This window comes from Mustelus asterias, chromosome 1, assembly GCF_964213995.1.
Source record: "Mustelus asterias chromosome 1, sMusAst1.hap1.1, whole genome shotgun sequence".
NCBI classification, from domain to species: Eukaryota; Metazoa; Chordata; class Chondrichthyes; order Carcharhiniformes; family Triakidae; genus Mustelus; species Mustelus asterias.
In genome coordinates this window covers 137,740,834-137,758,051 of record NC_135801.1, presented here as the reverse complement: position 1 = coordinate 137,758,051, position 17,218 = coordinate 137,740,834, and the positions used below count along the sequence as shown (strand labels likewise).

The 17,218-nt window shown below is 43.2% G+C and overlaps 1 protein-coding gene across 1 annotated transcript; it reads left to right on the top strand.

Annotated features, from left to right (window-relative positions):
- Positions 1–3,911: 3,911 nt before the first annotated feature.
- Positions 3,912–16,776, top strand: mrps30 (mitochondrial ribosomal protein S30). The gene is made up of 5 exons (XM_078219456.1): positions 3,912–4,472; positions 7,306–7,451; positions 11,213–11,318; positions 11,529–11,705; positions 14,593–16,776. The coding sequence occupies exons 1-5, from the start codon at positions 3,917–3,919 to the stop codon at positions 14,874–14,876; spliced, it is 1,269 nt and encodes a 422-aa protein (XP_078075582.1). The 5' UTR covers positions 3,912–3,916; the 3' UTR covers positions 14,877–16,776.
- The last annotated feature ends 442 nt before the right edge of the window (positions 16,777–17,218 follow it).

The window sequence follows — 17,218 nt, the reverse complement described above, 5'->3', positions numbered from 1 at the left end:
TGAGTTGGTGCTGGAGGCTGGCAGGTAGAAATTAACAGAAAGAACAGAGTCCGACTTTTGTGCAATTTTCAAGAGAAGAAATGATATGTGATAGATGGTATAGGTCTATGAATGTTAAACAAGGGAAGTGGAAAAATTTAAAAATAGTGCCCCTTTGGGAATAAAGTCGCACCTAGCACACCATGAAGTTTCTAAGATAAATTAAGCTGCAGTAATGTCAGACAATTATGACACAAAAACAGATTTGATTTATTATTGTCACATGTATTTGCATACAGTGAAAAGTATTGTTTCTTGCGCACTATACAGACAAAGTATACCATTCATAAAGAAGGAAAGGAGAGAGTGCAGAATGTAGTGTTACAGTCATAGCTAGGGTGTAGAGAAAGATCAACTTAATATGAGGTAGGGCCATTCAAAAGTCTGATGGTAGCAGGGAAGAAGCTGTTCTTGAGTCAGTTGGTACGTGACCTCAGATTTTTGTATCTTTTTCCCAACGGACGAAGGTAGAAGAGAAAATGTCCGGGGTCTGTGGGGTCCTTCATTATGCTGGTTGCTTTTCTGAGGCAGAGGGAAGTGTAGACTGTGTCAATGGATGGGAGGCTGGTTTGTGTGATGGATTGGGCTTTGTTCACGACTCTTCGTAGTTTCTATCGGTCTTGGGCAGAGCAGGAGCCATACCAAGCTGTGATACAAGCAGAAACAATGCTTTCTATGGTGCATCTGTAAAAATTAGTGAGAGTTGTAGCGGACATGCCAGATTTCATGAGCCTCCTGTAAAGATAGAGGTGTTGGTGGGCTTTCTTAACGATGGCGTCAGCGTGGAGTGACCATGACAGTTTGTTGGTGATCTGGACACCTCTGAACCTGAAGCTCTCGACCATTTCCACTTCATCACCATTGTTGTACCTGTAATTCTCAGATACTTTCCATCAGTTTGCTTACTCAAAGGTTTTACCCTAGTGCCCTTATTTGCAAGATGGACAAAGGACAAACACGAGTAAAGGTTCAATAAGTTTATTGATAATAACACTATTAACCCGTAAATTACCCACATAAAACAAGGGGATAACCCAGATTCAAGAATACTACCTGCAAAAGATGGCTTGGTTAAACTGCAGGGTCGATTTTCTGAGTCCCTCTGGTCCATCGTCACGAAGGTGAGTCTCGATGGCAGCTTCTTCCTTCCTTCCTTTCTGGTCAGTCTTCTGGATGGTCAAAATCGCCTCCCTCATTGAGGCTTCGCTGCTGGTATGACTGAGATGTGTACCTTTATCCCCCTCCCTCCCCGCCTTTCCAGAAACTTCTCTGGCTTCCGATCAATGAGGTCTCGGGAGGGGGTCCCTATATCCAGTGGGTTTCTTGATGTCTGCCTGACAGGACACCGGGGCCCACCCCCAGGTGTCCATCTCCATGGTGTTGCTTACATGCAACCTGTTGCCAGATAAGATAACTGCAGGAACTCTCGGTGACAGAAAGTCTGGCCCGATCTGGGTTTCTAACAATAGGGCGGTGCATTTCAATGGGGTGCGATGATCTCCTGCTGGGTCTCAGTAGAGTGCAATGATCCTTGATGAGTGATTGATGGGCCAGGCCCAGACACGTGTCTTTGTATGTTTGATTTTCGTCAAGTCTGGCCTGCCCGAGGTTTGACTGTGTTTGATTTTAATATGCCCAATTCTTGAATTTAGGATATCCAATTTAATCAGCCTTAAAACTAAGCCCTGATTATATTACCACACCATTGATGTAGACAGGTGTATATCCTCCACTACACTTCCTGAAGTCGATGACTATCTCCTTCGTTTTACTGACATTGAGGGATAGGTTATTGTTGTTGCATCATTTCACCAGATTCTCTATCTCTTTCCTGTACTCCCTCTCGTCATTGCTTGAGATCCGACCCATCACGGTGGTGCCATCAGCAAACTTAAAAATCAAGTTGGGGGGGAATTTGGCCATACAGTCATAGGTGTATAATGAGTACACCTAATGAGTACAGCGTGGGCAGCATGGTGGGTGGCACAGTGGTTATGTGAGAAACGAAGCTCACTTTGCAAATAATTTACTCCAAGTCAAATTCTGAAGTAGCAAACACTTTTATTTAACTGTCTTGCAAGAACGGGTGGCTAGCAAATAGGCACACACTGGAGTATCTCTCCTATACTTTTATACAATTTCTTTGTGTCTCTCAATCCCTCCCCTTCTCCACAGTTAGTGTTCGTGTTATCGGATATCACCTATCATAAGCCCTAGGTTTACTCCGCCTTTGTTTACTGCCCTTGCTATCCAATTTGGCAGTCCCCGTCCATGTTTACTTTTGTCCCTTATTTGGCTGTTCCCTCCCATCCTTATCTCCCATTTTCACGGCACTTTTTGTGTGAACGCCCACAGTGTACGTGACAAGCTGCAGTACTGGCTTTCCTTTGTTCCAGCCAGTTTAACCCTATCCATACCTTATCAGTCGTCTTGTGATTCTCCTGCAGAAGCAACATTCTTATCTGTTTTTCAGTTAGAACTGCTACCTCACAGTGCCAGGGACCCGGGTTTGATTCCTGTCTGAGTGGAGTTTGCACATTCTCCCTGTGTCTGCGTGGGATTCCTCCGGGTGCTCCGGTTTCCTTCCACAGTTCAAAGATGTGCGGGCTAGGTGGATTGGCCATGCTAAATTGCCCTGTAGTGTCAGGGGGGACTAGCTAGCGTAAATGCATGCGGTTATGCGGATAGGGCCTGTGGTCAGTGCAGACTCAATGGGCCAAATGGCCTCCTTCTGCACTGTAGAAATTCTGTAAATTCTAAATTCTATACAACTATAGTTAGGGGCTGAGGACACAGCCTTGCAGGGCACAGGTGTTGAGGACTGAATTATGAGTCAAGTGACAATACCACTTTGCCACTCGCCTCCCCTGCCTCTTGGGAACCTGCTTTTCCTTCCATCGATGATGCTCGTCCAGCAACTGGGACATTTAATTGGATAGTTGTCTCCATAAGGATTTGCACAGTAAGAAGTCTCATAACATCAAGTTAAAGTCCAACAGGTTTATTTGGAATCACGAGCTTTCGGAGTGCTGCTCCTTCATTAGGTGAGTGGAGAGTTGGGTTCACAAACAGTATATATAGACACCGACTCAATTAGAAGATAATGGTTGAAATGTGAGTCTTAACAGGTAATCAAGTCTTGACAGATATAGACAATGCGAGTGGAAAGTGTTAAGCACAGGTTAAAGAGATGTGAATTGTCTCAAGCCAAGATAGTTAGAAGGATTTTGCAAGCCCAGGCAAGTTGTGGGGGCTTGATGTAGACATTGCTTTGACAAAGGGTCGTCTGGACTCAAAAGGTCAGCTCTTTTCTCCCCTTACGGATGCTGCCAGACCTGCTGAGATTTTCCAGCATTTTCTCTTTTGGGATCTTGTCTGTGTCTATGTATGCCCTGTTTGTGAACCCAACTCTCCATTCACTTAATGAAGGGGCAGCGCTACCAAATAAACCTGTTGGACTTTAACCTGGTGTTGTGAGACTTCTTACTGTGCCCCACCCAATCCAACCGGCATCTCCACATTAAGGATTTGCATTGGAGTGTTGTCTCAATGCAGATTTTCACTGACCCTGTGAGGACTTTCATTGGATAGTTCTATTTATCTTTGTGTGGATGTTGATTGGATAAGGCAGTCTCAATGTGGATGTTGATTGGATAATTCAGTCTCAATGTGGATGTTGATTGGATAATTCAGTCTCAATGTGGGTTTTGATTGGATAATTCAGTCTCAATGTGGGTTTTGATTGGATAATTCAGTCTCAATGTGAGTTTTGATTGGATAATTCAGTCTCAATCTGGGATTCCATTGGACAGTCCAATCTCTGTGTGAGCGCCGCTCCCTCCCGTCCCCGCCCCACCCCCCCCCCCCCCCGAGAAAGATGGCGGCGCCCAGCCGGTGGCGGTTGGTGCGCACGGTGGGTTTGAATGGTGGCTGGCGGTTGGGAGCGGGGCGCGCGGGACTGAGCACCGAGCCGGCGGTGAGCCCGGGGCCCCGGTACCCGCCTGTCCTGCCCTCCAGAACCGCCAAGAGCAAGTCGGCTCAGCGGCGGCGGCTGCAGGAGTTTTACCAGCGGGTTCACGACTCCCCCTCGGCGGCCGAGAAGATCGCGCTGCTGACCCGCCTCCAGCGGCTCAAGTACGTGGTGTGTCCGCAGACGCTGTCCATCGAGGCGGACCGCTGGTACCAGAGCTTCACCAAGACCGCCTTCGTGCCGGGACTGCCCGGTCGCCTCAGCACCGCCGGCCCGGAGCTCGGCCAGCTCAAGTCGCTGGTCTGCGAGTCTCTTTTGCAGGAGAATTTCTACGTGAAGCGGCGGCGGCCCTTCCTGTACCGGGAGAGGGAGCAGACGGTGCTGCCGCTGCTCGGCAACCTGGTGCCGCGGCTCATCAGCGCCCTGGCAGCGGAGAACCCGCTGCTCAGAGCCTCCTCCCTGGGTAAGGAATCGACCTCTGCCTCGAAGACTTTCCAGCGTCTGCTATTCCTCCTCACCGGCCTGAGAGGTGTACAATAATCCCATACCAGCCAGTCTGCACCGTTACCCGGGGCCACACTTTGTCAACACAACTCTTTAAAAACATTTTACTCCATTCTTAAAGTTACAAAGTCAATGCTCAGTGTGACCGGGCAGACCTGAATCCATTTCTTGCTTGCTCCAAAAACTGAACTAGGTTCTGGGTCCCCACAAGAGAGGCAAGCAAGATCCAAGCTGGCAAGGCATTGCACCCCGGGTTTGATCCAACACTTGATCTTAGCCAAAAAGGTCGACAACACAACCCTCCCTCGGCTGACAGCAAAGGCGTTTAGCAAAGCCATAGTTCAATCTGTTTGGTCTATGTCAGGGGTGGTGGTAGGAGAACTGAATCATGAACAGCGAATACCCTATTAAATTGAAATGTACAAGTAGATTGCTGTTTGGAAGGAGTATTTGGAGCCCTGGCTGGTGAGAAGGAGAGGAAAGGACAGGTGTCCAACAAGCTTCTAATCCATGTACAACCTTATGTACTCAACATCAAGTTTAACAATTTTGGATCACGATCACAGCTCCCATTTTTTCTGACATGCTGGTAATGATTATGTTGTTCATTTAATTGCTGCTGCCTTCCACTCTGTGTTAGATCTTCCCTTATGTTCTGATACAAAAGCAAAATACTCCAGATGCTGGAAGTCAGTGATAAAACAGAAAATGTTGTTCTGCTGGGAGATCACTCACCTGAAATGTTAAATATGTTTCTTCACAGATGCTCTCTCATCAGTGGAGCATTTATCATTTTGTGATTTTTTAAAAAAAAACAAGTTATTAGTCTAGAAGTTCCAACAGCTGTCAAAACATCTGAACTTGTTTTTTGGAGATATTCTAGCTGGTATGTTTTTGCATAACCATGTACAGGAACAATGTTGCCAACAATAACTTCGAACTGATCATTCCCAGCCATGCACCCTAAATTGCAAATTGTCCATTTTGTTGTTGATGCAACTCAGTGGCAATATCAGTAGCAGCTATGTTCTAATGCCAGCATGATCATAGTGCCTAACACTGACTAAATTTCATTGTTAATGCACACTGCTCCCATATGTGTATGCAACTATACAGCCTCTTAAAATAAATGCAAGATGAGTACTGAAATAAAAACATTAAATGCTCAGAACACTTAACACGTCATTCTTGACATTCAATGGCATCACCATTGCTGAATTTCCCCCACTATCAACATCCTAGGGGTTATCATTGACCAGAAATTGAACTGGAAAAGACATATAAATACAATAGTTACAAGAGCAGGTTAGAGGCTGTGTGTTTCTGGTTAGGGCAGCATTTAATGCTCATCTCCAATTGCCTTTCAGAAGGTGATGGTGAGCTGCCTTCTTGAACTGTTGCAGTGCATGTAGTGTAGGTACAACCACCATGTTGTTAGGGGGGAAGTTACACAATATTGACACTGTGACGGTGAAGGAATGGCAATATATTTCCAAGTCAGTATGTGAGTGGCTTGGAGGGGAACTTCCAGGTGGTACTGTTCCCATATTTCTGCTGCCCTTGTCCTTCCAGCGGTTGCTTGCTTGGAAGGTGCTGTCTAAGGATCTTTGGTGAGTTCCTGCAGTGCATCTTGTAGATAGTACACACTGCTGTCAATGTGCATCAGTTGTGGACGGCGTCAATGTTTGCGGATAGGGTACCAAACAAGTGGGCTGCTTTGTCTTGGATGGTGCTGAACTTCTTAAGTGTTGTTGGAGGTGCACTCGTTGAGGCAAGTGGAGAGTATTCTATCACACTCCTGACTTGTGCCTTGTAGATGGTGGATTGGCTTTGGGAAGGCAGGAGGTGAGCTACCCACTTCAGGATTCCGAGTTTCTGACCTGTACTTGTAGCCACAGTATTTATATGGCTAGTCCAGTTCAGTTTCTGGTTAATAGTAACCTCCAGACAGTGGGGGATTCGGTGATGATAATGCCTTGAATGTCAAGGGGCAATGGTTAGATTATCTCTTGTTGGAGATGGTCATTGCTTGATGTGAATGTTACTTGTCAGCCCAAGCTTGGATATTGTCTGGGGCTATTTGGACATGGACTGCTTCAGTATCTGAAGAGTTGTAAATGGTGCTGAACATTGTGCAATCATCAGCAAACATCCCAACTCTGATATGATGGAAAGAAGGTCATTGATGAAGCAATTGAAGATAGTTGGGCCTAAGATATTACCCTGAGGAACTCCTACAGTGATGTCTTGGAAGTGAATAATTAACCTCCAACCAGTACAAGTATCTTCATTTGTGTTAGGCACAACTCCAACCATTGGAGGGTTTTCCCTCAATTCCCATTGATTCCAATTTTGCTGGGGCTCCTTAATGCCACACTAGGTCAAATGCTGCCTTGAGTCAAGGGTAATCACTCTTGCCTCACCTCTGGGATTCAGGTCTTTTGTCCATGTTTGAACCAAGGCTGTAATGAGGTCAGAAGCAGAGTGGCTCTGGCGGAACTGAAACTGAGCGTCAGTGAGCAGGTTCTTGCTGCTTGCTAGCACTTGACCTGTTCCACCTCTTGACTGATGATCAAGATTTGACTGGTGGGGCGGTAATTTGCCGGATTGGATTTGTTCTGCTTTTAGTGTACAGGACATACCTGAGCAATTTTCCACATTGCCCGGTGGAGCCAGTCTTTTACTTGTGCTGGAATAGCTTTAACATTTAACACGAGTAACTAGATACAGCTAAAGAATTAAACCTTGAGCATTTTGCATTGCTTTAAAGAATATCTTCCTTCTTGTTTCAGATTATGAACCAGAAGTTAACTTTTACTGGTTGCGGGGTGAACGAACTGTTCCTAGAGGGCATCGGAAAGGGCGAGTAGATCCTATTCGTTTCCAGATTGATGACAAACCTTACTGCCAAATTCGGATTCCTGAACAGCTCCCTGAGGTAATAGCTCAATAAAGACAGCTGAAGGATTTAAAGGCATTTTCTGTGTCCAGAAGTTTCCTGCATTTAGTCAGCTGATGCTAGCATCAACCTCTTTTGGTCATGTTACCTGTGTTTGCTGCAGCATTATATTAGGACATTGTAGGCTATTTCATTTTCCTACAAAAGCTTATTTTTGTAAAACATATACTGTAATACAACTCTGTTCTAATTCAATGATTCACATAGACCATAGAATCATTCAGTGCAGAAGAGGCCCGTTGGTCCATCAAGTCTGCACTGACACATGAGAAACGCCTAACCTCCCACCTAATCCCATTAAACAGCACGTGGCCCATAGCCTTCAATGTTATAATGTGCTAATTGCTCGTCCAGGTACTTTTTAAAGGATGTGAGGCAACTCGCCTCTACTACCCTCCCAGGCAGCACATTCAAGACCATCACCACCCTGTGGGTAAATAAGTTTTTCCTTGTATCCCCCTTAAACCTCCTGCTCCTTACCTTGTGACTGACCCTTAAAATAAGAGGAACAGTTACACCTTATCCACTCTGTCCCTCATAATCTTGTACACCTCAATCAGGTCGCCCGTCTGCTCCAATGAAAGCAACCCAAGCCTATCCAACTTCTCTTCATGGCTGAAATGTTCCATCCCAGGCAGCATCCCAGTGCAGCTCCTCCAGTGCAATCACATCCTTCCTATAATGTGGTGACCAGAACTGCTCACAGTACTCCAGCTGTGGCCTCACCAAAGTCCTATACAACTCAAATATGACTTTCTGCTTTTAAAATGCCTCGATTGCTAAAGTCAAGTGTCCCATATGCCTTTTTCACCACCCTACTAACATGCCCTTCTGCTTTAAGAGATCTATGGACAAATCATGCCATTCATTGAATATTTCCTTGTCAAATTACTCCTTCCAAAGTGTATCACCTTTCAGTTTTCAGGATTAAATTCCATCTGCCACTTCTCTGCCCATTTCACCATCCTATCTATATCTTGTAGCCCAAGACACTCAACCTCCCTGTTAACCACCTGGCCAATCTTTGTCATCCGCAAACTTGCTAATCCAAACCCCCCCCCTTCACCCACACACACACACACACACACACACACACACACACACACAGGCTTCCAGTCACTAAAGCAGCCTTCTGTCATCACCCTCTATCTCCTACAACTGAGCCAATTTTGAACCTACTTTATCAAATACCCTGCATCCCATGTGCATTTCCCTCCTTTATGTCTCCTATGTGGAACCTTGTCAAAGGCTTTGCTGAAATCCATATAAACTACATCAATTGCACTGCCCTCATTTACACACCTCGTCACCTCAAAAAATTCAGTCAAATTTGTTAGGCATAATTTCCCTCTGATGATGCTCACTATCCCTAATCAAACCTTGCCTCTCCATGTGGCGATAAATGCTGTCCTTCAGAATTTTTTCCAATAGTTTCCCTACACTGATCTGTAGTTCCCTGGCTTATCTTAAATAGCGGAACCACATTAGCTGTTCTCCAGTCCTCTGGCACCTTATTCATGTAAATTGAGTCTGTGTCTTTATATGCCCTGTTTGTGAACAGAATTCCCATTCACCTGAAGAAGGGGCTTGGAGCTCCGAAAGCTTGTGTGGCTTTTGCTACCAAATAAACCTGTTGGACTTTAACCTGGTGTTGTTAAACTTCTTACTGTGTTTACCCCAGTCCAACGCCGGCATCTCCACGTCATGACCTCCCTTGTGACCAAAGAGGAAATAAAAATTTGGGTCAGAGCCCTTGCAATCTCCTCTCTGCCTCCCACAACAGCCTGAAACACAGTTCATCCGGACCTGGGGATTTGTCCACTTTTAAGCCTGGCAATACTGCTTCTCCCTCTCCCTATATCAATTTGCTCAAGAACTTTGCAGTCTCTCTCCCTGAATTCCTACCTCCTTCCTCATTCTCTTGGATGAAGACAGATGTGAAGTATTGGTTCAACACTACCAATGTCCTCTGGCTCCACTCTCAGATTGTCCCCTTAATCCCTAATTACCCTATTCTTTTCCTGGTTATCCTCTTCCCATTGACATACTTATAGAATATCTTGGGATTTTCCCTACTTTTACCAGCCAGAACTTTCTTATATCCCGACTTTGCTTTCCTAATTGCTTTTTAAGATCCATCCTGCACTTTCTGTATTTCAATGTGATTTACTTTGATGTCTGCAACTTTGAAGAGAGCTTGTTATTTAAAGTGTGCTGTGTATAAACACACTCTGTTGGGGAAAGAAAGCAAGCTTGCATTTATGTAGCACATTTGAAAACCCCTCAGGCATCCTAAAGCAGTTTACACCCAAGTACAGTCACTATTATCGCATAGGAATCACAGTTAATTTGCACACAGACAGCAATGTGATAATGAGATAATCTGTCTCTGCTTGTACAGTTAAAGAGCATTAAATATTGGCCAGAATTCTATGCGATTTCCTTTGCCATGGGCTTCTTTTTACATTTAACGAGAGGGCAGAAATGTATCATTTGAAGGATGGCTTCTTTGATAGTGTTGAATGCAGAGCCTGCGTGATCACGTGCCCTAGTTTCTGGAGGAGGGGTGCCTTGAATTTCCAACCTTCCAACTCTTCTGAAAATGCTACCCTGGGCCAATACAAATTCCTCTTTTAGGACCATAGAATCCTTACAATGCTGAAAGAGGCCATTCTGCCCATTGAGTCTGCACCGACCTTCTGAAAAGCACCCCACCCAGGCCCACTCCTGTGCATTTACCATAGCTAATCCACCTAACCTGCACATCTTTGGACTGTGGGAGCAAACTGGAGCACCCAAGGCCGGAATCAAACCTAGGTCCCTGGCTCTATGAGGCAGCACTGCTAACCACTGTGCTGCGCTTGACTCCTTAATTATGTTCGTCTTGTAGGAAGTAACCTATTTCACACCTATGTGTGGCATAATTATCTTTAGAGTAGCACATCAGACTTTCAGCATGTTTAGTTAAAGATAACTTTTTCTTGCAGTTGCATTTAGTCAGGTAAGACCAGCTGATTGGTCTTTTGGATCTTACTAACTTTAGAATTCAATATTTTATTTTCTGCATGGCACTTGTTTTTTTTCTGTTTGCAAGGTGATTTTCCTTTCAAAAAGTCAGGTTTGCCATTCTCTTTTGGCTCATTTTCCCCCTACTTTGGCCAACATGAATCAATTTGCATGAGACTAGAGTCAATTTATAAGCTAAAGGAAGGGGAAGGCAAGTTTGCTCTGAAGCACCTGTATGAGATTTTGTAATTAATTGAACATGGAATATGGAATCTTTAGATATGGTATGTTAGGAGCTGCTACTCTGACCATGTGAATATCCTAGCAGTTCTTTTAAAATAATATTCAGCATGGTTTCTTCAATTTTTCTGTTCAAATTCTGAAAGCGCAAACTTTTCATCGTTAGTGCTTCTTTTGGTTTAGCTGTATACTTCTTTTGGTTCTTTCTATGTTTATTGATTGTACCGTTATACTCTTATTGGTTAATAATTTATCAACCTTTAAAGCCTCATCTTCATTCACTGTTAAGATGCAAACTTTTAGCATTATTAAACACTGAAATGGTTGATTGCTTCAGTGCTTTAACCTCACCCTCTGGATTAGCAGATTGTATGAGAGAATTGATTTCTATAACGTGGTAACTGGTTGATGCAGAATTTTTAATTAACCCTTAAAAGTTAGCTGTTAACTTGAAAAAGAGGCATTTTTAAAATTCGGCCTGTTTGTCTTCCTAGTTTGTGCCCTTAGAACATTCAATTCCTGAAAATGTTCCAGTTATTCAAATTGAACCAAGTCGGCTTCCATTATTTCAACGGCAGTATGACAACAATATTTTCATCGGTAAGATGGGAAACGGATTTGTGGATGAGTATTTACATTTTAATTTTTCACCATTACGATTTGCATAATTGAATATTTTATGAAAGTAAATGTTGTACCACAGCTTGTTTTTGATGGGTATGGGAAGTAGAATTCAGCTGAATTACTGTATTGTATTTCATTTTACTATGACCTAGTAGAAGACCATACTTGTATGTCTTCTCTTTACAGGATCAAAGATTGCCGATTCTTCTTGCTATGGGCATACCCAGTTTCACTTTGCTTCTGATAAATTGAGACGAGAAAAACTAATAAAAGACAACCTATCTGACCAGATTGAAGTGCGTTTGCGTGCCAGTGGCATTGCAAGTTTGTTTGCTTGGACTGGAGCACAGGCAATGTATCAAGGTTAGGCAGTGTAATTCATCAAAGCTTAAAGGGCTTGTTTTTATAATATGTGCTCTTATTTTTTTTCCCTTGTGAACCCTGCTTTGCTTATTTTCCTTTTTTTTGTGAATCCTTGAGTTATGTATCTCATTCAGTTAAGCAAACTAGTTGCTACAAATCTTTGCTGATTTAACTGATGAAGCTTAACATACAAAGCAACACTTCAATTCTTTCACTGACAAATATGATGACTAAATAATCACTAAATGACTGAATCATTTTGCATGAGACTAGAGGAGTCAATTTACAAGCTAAAGGAAGTGGAAGCCAAGTTTGTGCTTAAAAGCATTCAAGAGATTTTATAATTTAATTGAATATGGAATCTTTAGATATGGTATGTTGGAGCTGCTATTCTGAACATGTGAATGTCCTAGAAGTTCTTTTAAAATCTTTTTTCTGTTCAGATTCTGAAGGCACAAACTTGCTTTCGTCAGTGCTTCTTTTGGTTTAGCTGTGTACTTTTGATTCTTTCTATGGCTAGGATTGTACCATTACACTATTTACTGGTTAATAATTAGCAGTGCTAACCACTGCCACCAAGGTTTTGGAACAAACCTTAAATTTACCATCAAAAATGTTGAATCAATAACAGGAAGCTACAGTTAAATTATACTACCAATTTCACAATGATCATTGAGGATTTCTAAATTATCCAAACATCTGGGAAATAACTGCAAAAGAATATACAAGGCAGTTTGATCTGTTCATATAAAAAGTCCGTGACAAGTCAGTTTATAAATAGTGGTAGGATTCCCATTAAATGGTTGCATAATGTGAGGAATAAAAGAATGACCAGGGTGAGGTTAGGGCCGGTCAAGGACAGTAGTGGGAACTTGTGTATGGAGTCAGTAGAGATAGATGAGGTGATGAATGAATACTTTTCTTCAGTGTTCACCAAGGAGAGGGGCCATGTTTTTGAGGAAGAGCAGGTGTTACAGGCTAATAGGCTGGAGGAAATAGATGTTCGGAGGGAGGATGTCCTGGCAGTTTTGAATAAACTGAAGGTCGATAAGTCCCCTGGGCCTGATGAAATATATCCTAGGATTCTTTGGGAGGCAAGGGATGAGATTGCAGAGCCTTTGGCTTTGATCTTTGGGTCCTCGGGGATGGTGCCAGAGGACTGGAGAGTGGCGAATGTTGTTCCTCTGTTTAAGAAAGGGAATAGAAATGACCCTGGTAATTATAGACTGGTTAGTCTTACTTCGGTGGTTGGTAAATTGATGGAAAAGGTCCTTGGGGATGGGATTTACGACCATTTAGAAAGATGCGGATTAATCCGGGATAGTCAGCACGGATTCGTGAAGGGCAAGTCGTGCCTCACAAATTTGATTGAATTTTTTGAGGAGGTAACTAAGTGTGTTGATGAAGGTAGGGCAGTTGATGTCATATACATGGATTTTAGTGAGGCATTCGATAAGGTCCCTCATGGTCGGCTTATGATGAAAGTAAGGAGGTGTGGGATAGAGGGAAAGTTGGCCGATTGGATAGGTAACTGGCTATCTGATCGAAGACAGAGGGTGGTGGTGGATGGAAAATTTTCGGACTGGAGGCAGGTTGCTAGCGGAGTGCCACAGGAATCAGTGCTTGGTCCTCTGCTCTTTGTGATTTTTATTAATGACTGAGAGGAGGGGGCTGAAGGGTGTAAATCAGTAAATTTGTTGATGACACCAAGATTGGTGGAGTAGTGGATGAGGTGGAGGGCTGTTGTAGGCTGCAAAGAGACATAGATCGGATGCAAAGCTGGGCTGAAAAATGGCAAATGGAGTTTAACCCTGATAAATGTGAGGTGATTCATTTTGAGAGGACTAATTTAAATGTGGATTACAGGGTCAAAGGTAGCGTTCTGAAGACTGTGGAGGAACAGAGGGACCTTGGGGTCCATATCCACAGATCTCTGAAGGTTGCCACTCAAGTGGATAGAGCTGTGAAGAAGGCCTATAGTGTGTTAGCTTTTATTAACAGGGGGTTTGAGTTTAAGAGCCGTGGGGTTATGCTGCAACTGTACAGGACCTTGGTGAGACCATATTTGGAATATTGTGTGCAGTTCTGGTCACCTCACTATAAGAAGGATGTGGAAGCGCTGGAAAGAGTGCAGAGGAGATTTACCAGGATGCTGCCTGGTTTGGAGGGTAGGTCTTATGAGGAAAGGTTGAGGGAGCTAGGGCTGTTCTCTCTGGAGCGGAGGAGGCTATGGGGAGACTTAATAGAGGTTTATTAAATGATGAAGGGGATAGATAGAGTGAACGTTCAAAGACTATTTCCTCGGGTGGATGGAGCTATTACAAGGGGACATGACTATAGGGTTCATGGTGGGAGATACAGGAAGGATATCAGAGGTGGGTTCTTTACGCAGAGAGTGGTTGGGGTGTGGAATGGACTGCCTGCAGTGATCGTGGAGTCAGACACTTTAGGAACATTTAAGCGGTTATTGGATAGGCACATGGAGCACACCAGGATGATAGGGAGTGGGATAGCTTGATCTTGGTTTCAGATAAAGCTCGGCACAACATCGTGGGCCGAAGGGCCTGTTCTGTGCTGTACTGTTCTATGTTCTATAACTATCTCCAAATGAACTGATCTGTGGATACAGCTGATCCATGTGAGCAATTTCGCATTTAAAAAAATTCTTTCATGGGATGCCAACATTGCTGGCAAGGCCAGCACTTGTTGCCATCCCGAATGGCTCTTGAGCCGAGTAACTTGCCAAACAGCAATAATGCACCACTTCCACCCTTGGAAGAATTTTCTTGGACTTTTTTGGGGCTTTGAGAGCATAATTGCCCATTGTGTATTTTGTGTATTGTGTATGTTTTCTCAAGCTGATAATCTAATTCTTTTGTTATTTCAGGTTTCTGGAGTGAGGCAGATGTAACCCGACCATTCGTCTCCCAAGCTGTAATTACAGATGGAATTTTTTTCTCTTTCTTTTGCTATCAGTTAAACACTCTAGCTCTGTCTTCTGGGGCAGACCAGCATAACCACCGCAAGAACATTTGTTGGGGGACAGAAAGTATGCGCCTATATGAGGATATTGAAGGAGACAATGTGAGAGGGTTCAATGATGATGTCCTGAGTCTACTTGTTCACTTTCTGCTCAACAGACCAGAATCAATGAAAAATAGCATAAGCTGAATTCAAATCTCTTATAAATTTGAAAGTAATTTAAATGTTGTAACATATATTTGAGTACACATATTACATATATATGTATGGGTTTCAAAAACTAATATGTTCAGTTTAAACTGCCTCAAATACATTCTTCTGAAATTTCCCCCGCATTGCTTAGATGGAATTTTTTTAGGTGAAGGGTGTTTTCTCTTTGTCAACAGGAAGTTCAACACCATCCAAAACAAAGCAGCCCATCTGATTGGCACCCCATCCACTCCCCCACTACTGATGCAAAGTGGGAGCACTGTGCACCATCTACAAGATGCACTGCTGCAACTCCATATAGCTTCTTTGACAGAACCTTCCAAACCCATGATCTCTACCACCTAGAAGGACAAAGGCGGCTGACATATGGGAACACTGTCCCTGGGTCAAAATCCTGGAACCCCTTTCCTAACAATGCTGTGGATCTTTCGCCATTACATGGACTGTAGGGGTCCAAGAAGGCAGCTCATCATGACTTTCTCAAGGACAATTAGAGACGAGTAAATAACATACCCACCTTGTTTTGAACCATGAGCAAATTTGGATCCATTACCCTTGTCTTCTTCATCTAAGCCCTTAATGCAGATTATAAATAGTTCACACCCCATAACTGATCCTTTGCACCCCTGCCATCTTGAAAATGGCAATTTATCTCTTGTTATCCTTTTGTTTTGTGAAGACCACCAACTTAAAGAAAACACAAATAGAAACTCCCAGTTATCTGCTGAAAAATGAAGCCACAATATTTCATGTTTTAAATAAAAACCGTTACTGTACAAGGGCTAAAGCAATTTCTCCTGACTACTTTATTTCATAAACACTTGCTCTTTAAGGCTGAAAATCTCAATGGATCACTTCCCGTTCTATTTTTATTTCCACCCAAGAGCTCCTCTGTAGTTTTCATGATCTTGAGTGTTCTTTTGTTTCTCATGGGACTAAACCAAGGTGTGCTACAACTTCCAGGAATTCACTTTGACGTTATTCAGTCTTTCTGCAATTCTCCAAGGTATGAGGTTTCTTGTGGATCTTTCACTAACATCAGGCTAGGCAGCTTCCAATTCTCTCCTTCAATAGCTCAAGCCCAGGCCACACTGCATTCTTAGTGACTCCAAATTCAGAGCACTCCTGATTTCTTATAGCCCGCTCTGCTCATGGTCTATGGCTGCTTTGCAGCACTGGACTCAGTCTTCAATTGCCTGTCTCAAAGCTGCTTCCTAGCTGGCTGACTGCTTCTGTGAAAATTCACACACAAAAACCCAAAACAGAAAAAAAAACTCCCTGCAGTTTATCCCCACAGCAATGTGGTACCCCTGGGATGTCCGGGATAGAGATTGAAACTAATTAATTTGAGCTTCAAAATACTTTGATTCTGGGACTCACGTGAATAATTTAAATCCCTTATGGAGGCAACTGTAGACATCTAGGACGGAATTTTATGGCCTTGCTTGCCAGGAAACTGTAAAATCCCGCCCGAGGAAAACTGACAGCTGTCCACTGGGCCCCTCGCCCATTCTGATTCCCGTGGTGGGCGGGCCGGCAAAATTCCAGCCCTAGCCTCCACCAAGACTCAGAAAGGAGTCACCCATTACAGTGTTTGTCCACTTCATCTGACTTTATTAAGTAAACCTTTGAATTGCAATTACTTTTGGCTTTATCAGCTTCTCAACCCTGAAGTTTTAATTTCTTGTATTTAAACATTTCAATCCACAAACTAAGTTGTATTCCTAAAACTTGTATATCACAAAATTATGTATTCATAACACTACTCTGATTTCTGTCCATTAACAAGTCCTCCATCCATGCTAATATATTACCCTCAGTGTTGTGCACCTTTGTTGACCTTTTTCTGTGGCACCCATTAAATGCCTTTTAGAAATCCAAGTGTACCACACTCTTGGGCCCTCCTTTGCGCTACTCGAAACATCCTCAAAAAAGTCTTGTTGAGACTTCCTTAATAATAGATTCCAGCATTTTCCTAATGACTGATGGCTAACTGGCCCATAGTTCTGTTTTCTGTCTCTCTCCTTTCATCAAGGACAGTTCCATTTACTCATTTCCAATCTACTGGGATTGTTCAGAATCTAAAGAATTTTGGAATGTTATAGCCAGTGCCTCTACTATCTCTTTACCCCTATTTTCCCAACTAATTATTCAGATTCACTGATTTTTTAATGGGATGAAATATATCCACTGTTGGAAGCCTTAAAAGGCCTATAAGTGATATAATTTTAAGACAGAATTTGTTTTTTGGTCATGTTAAATTAACTCCACTCCCCTTCTGTCACTGCAGACAGTGGCCCTCCCTAAAGCCTAAGGATTTG

What these genes read in the sequence shown, in the direction of transcription:
- mrps30 (XM_078219456.1), top strand. Translation starts at nt 3,917, where the DNA reads ATGGCGGCGCCCAGCCGGTGGCGGTTGGTGCGCACGGTGGGTTTGAAT. An exon ending in TTCCTGAACAGCTCCCTGAG is followed by an intron (nt 7,452 to 11,212) that starts GTAATAGCTCAA and finishes TTGTCTTCCTAG; the next exon opens with TTTGTGCCCTTAGAACATTC. An exon ending in TGACAACAATATTTTCATCG is followed by an intron (nt 11,319 to 11,528) that starts GTAAGATGGGAA and finishes TTCTCTTTACAG; the next exon opens with GATCAAAGATTGCCGATTCT.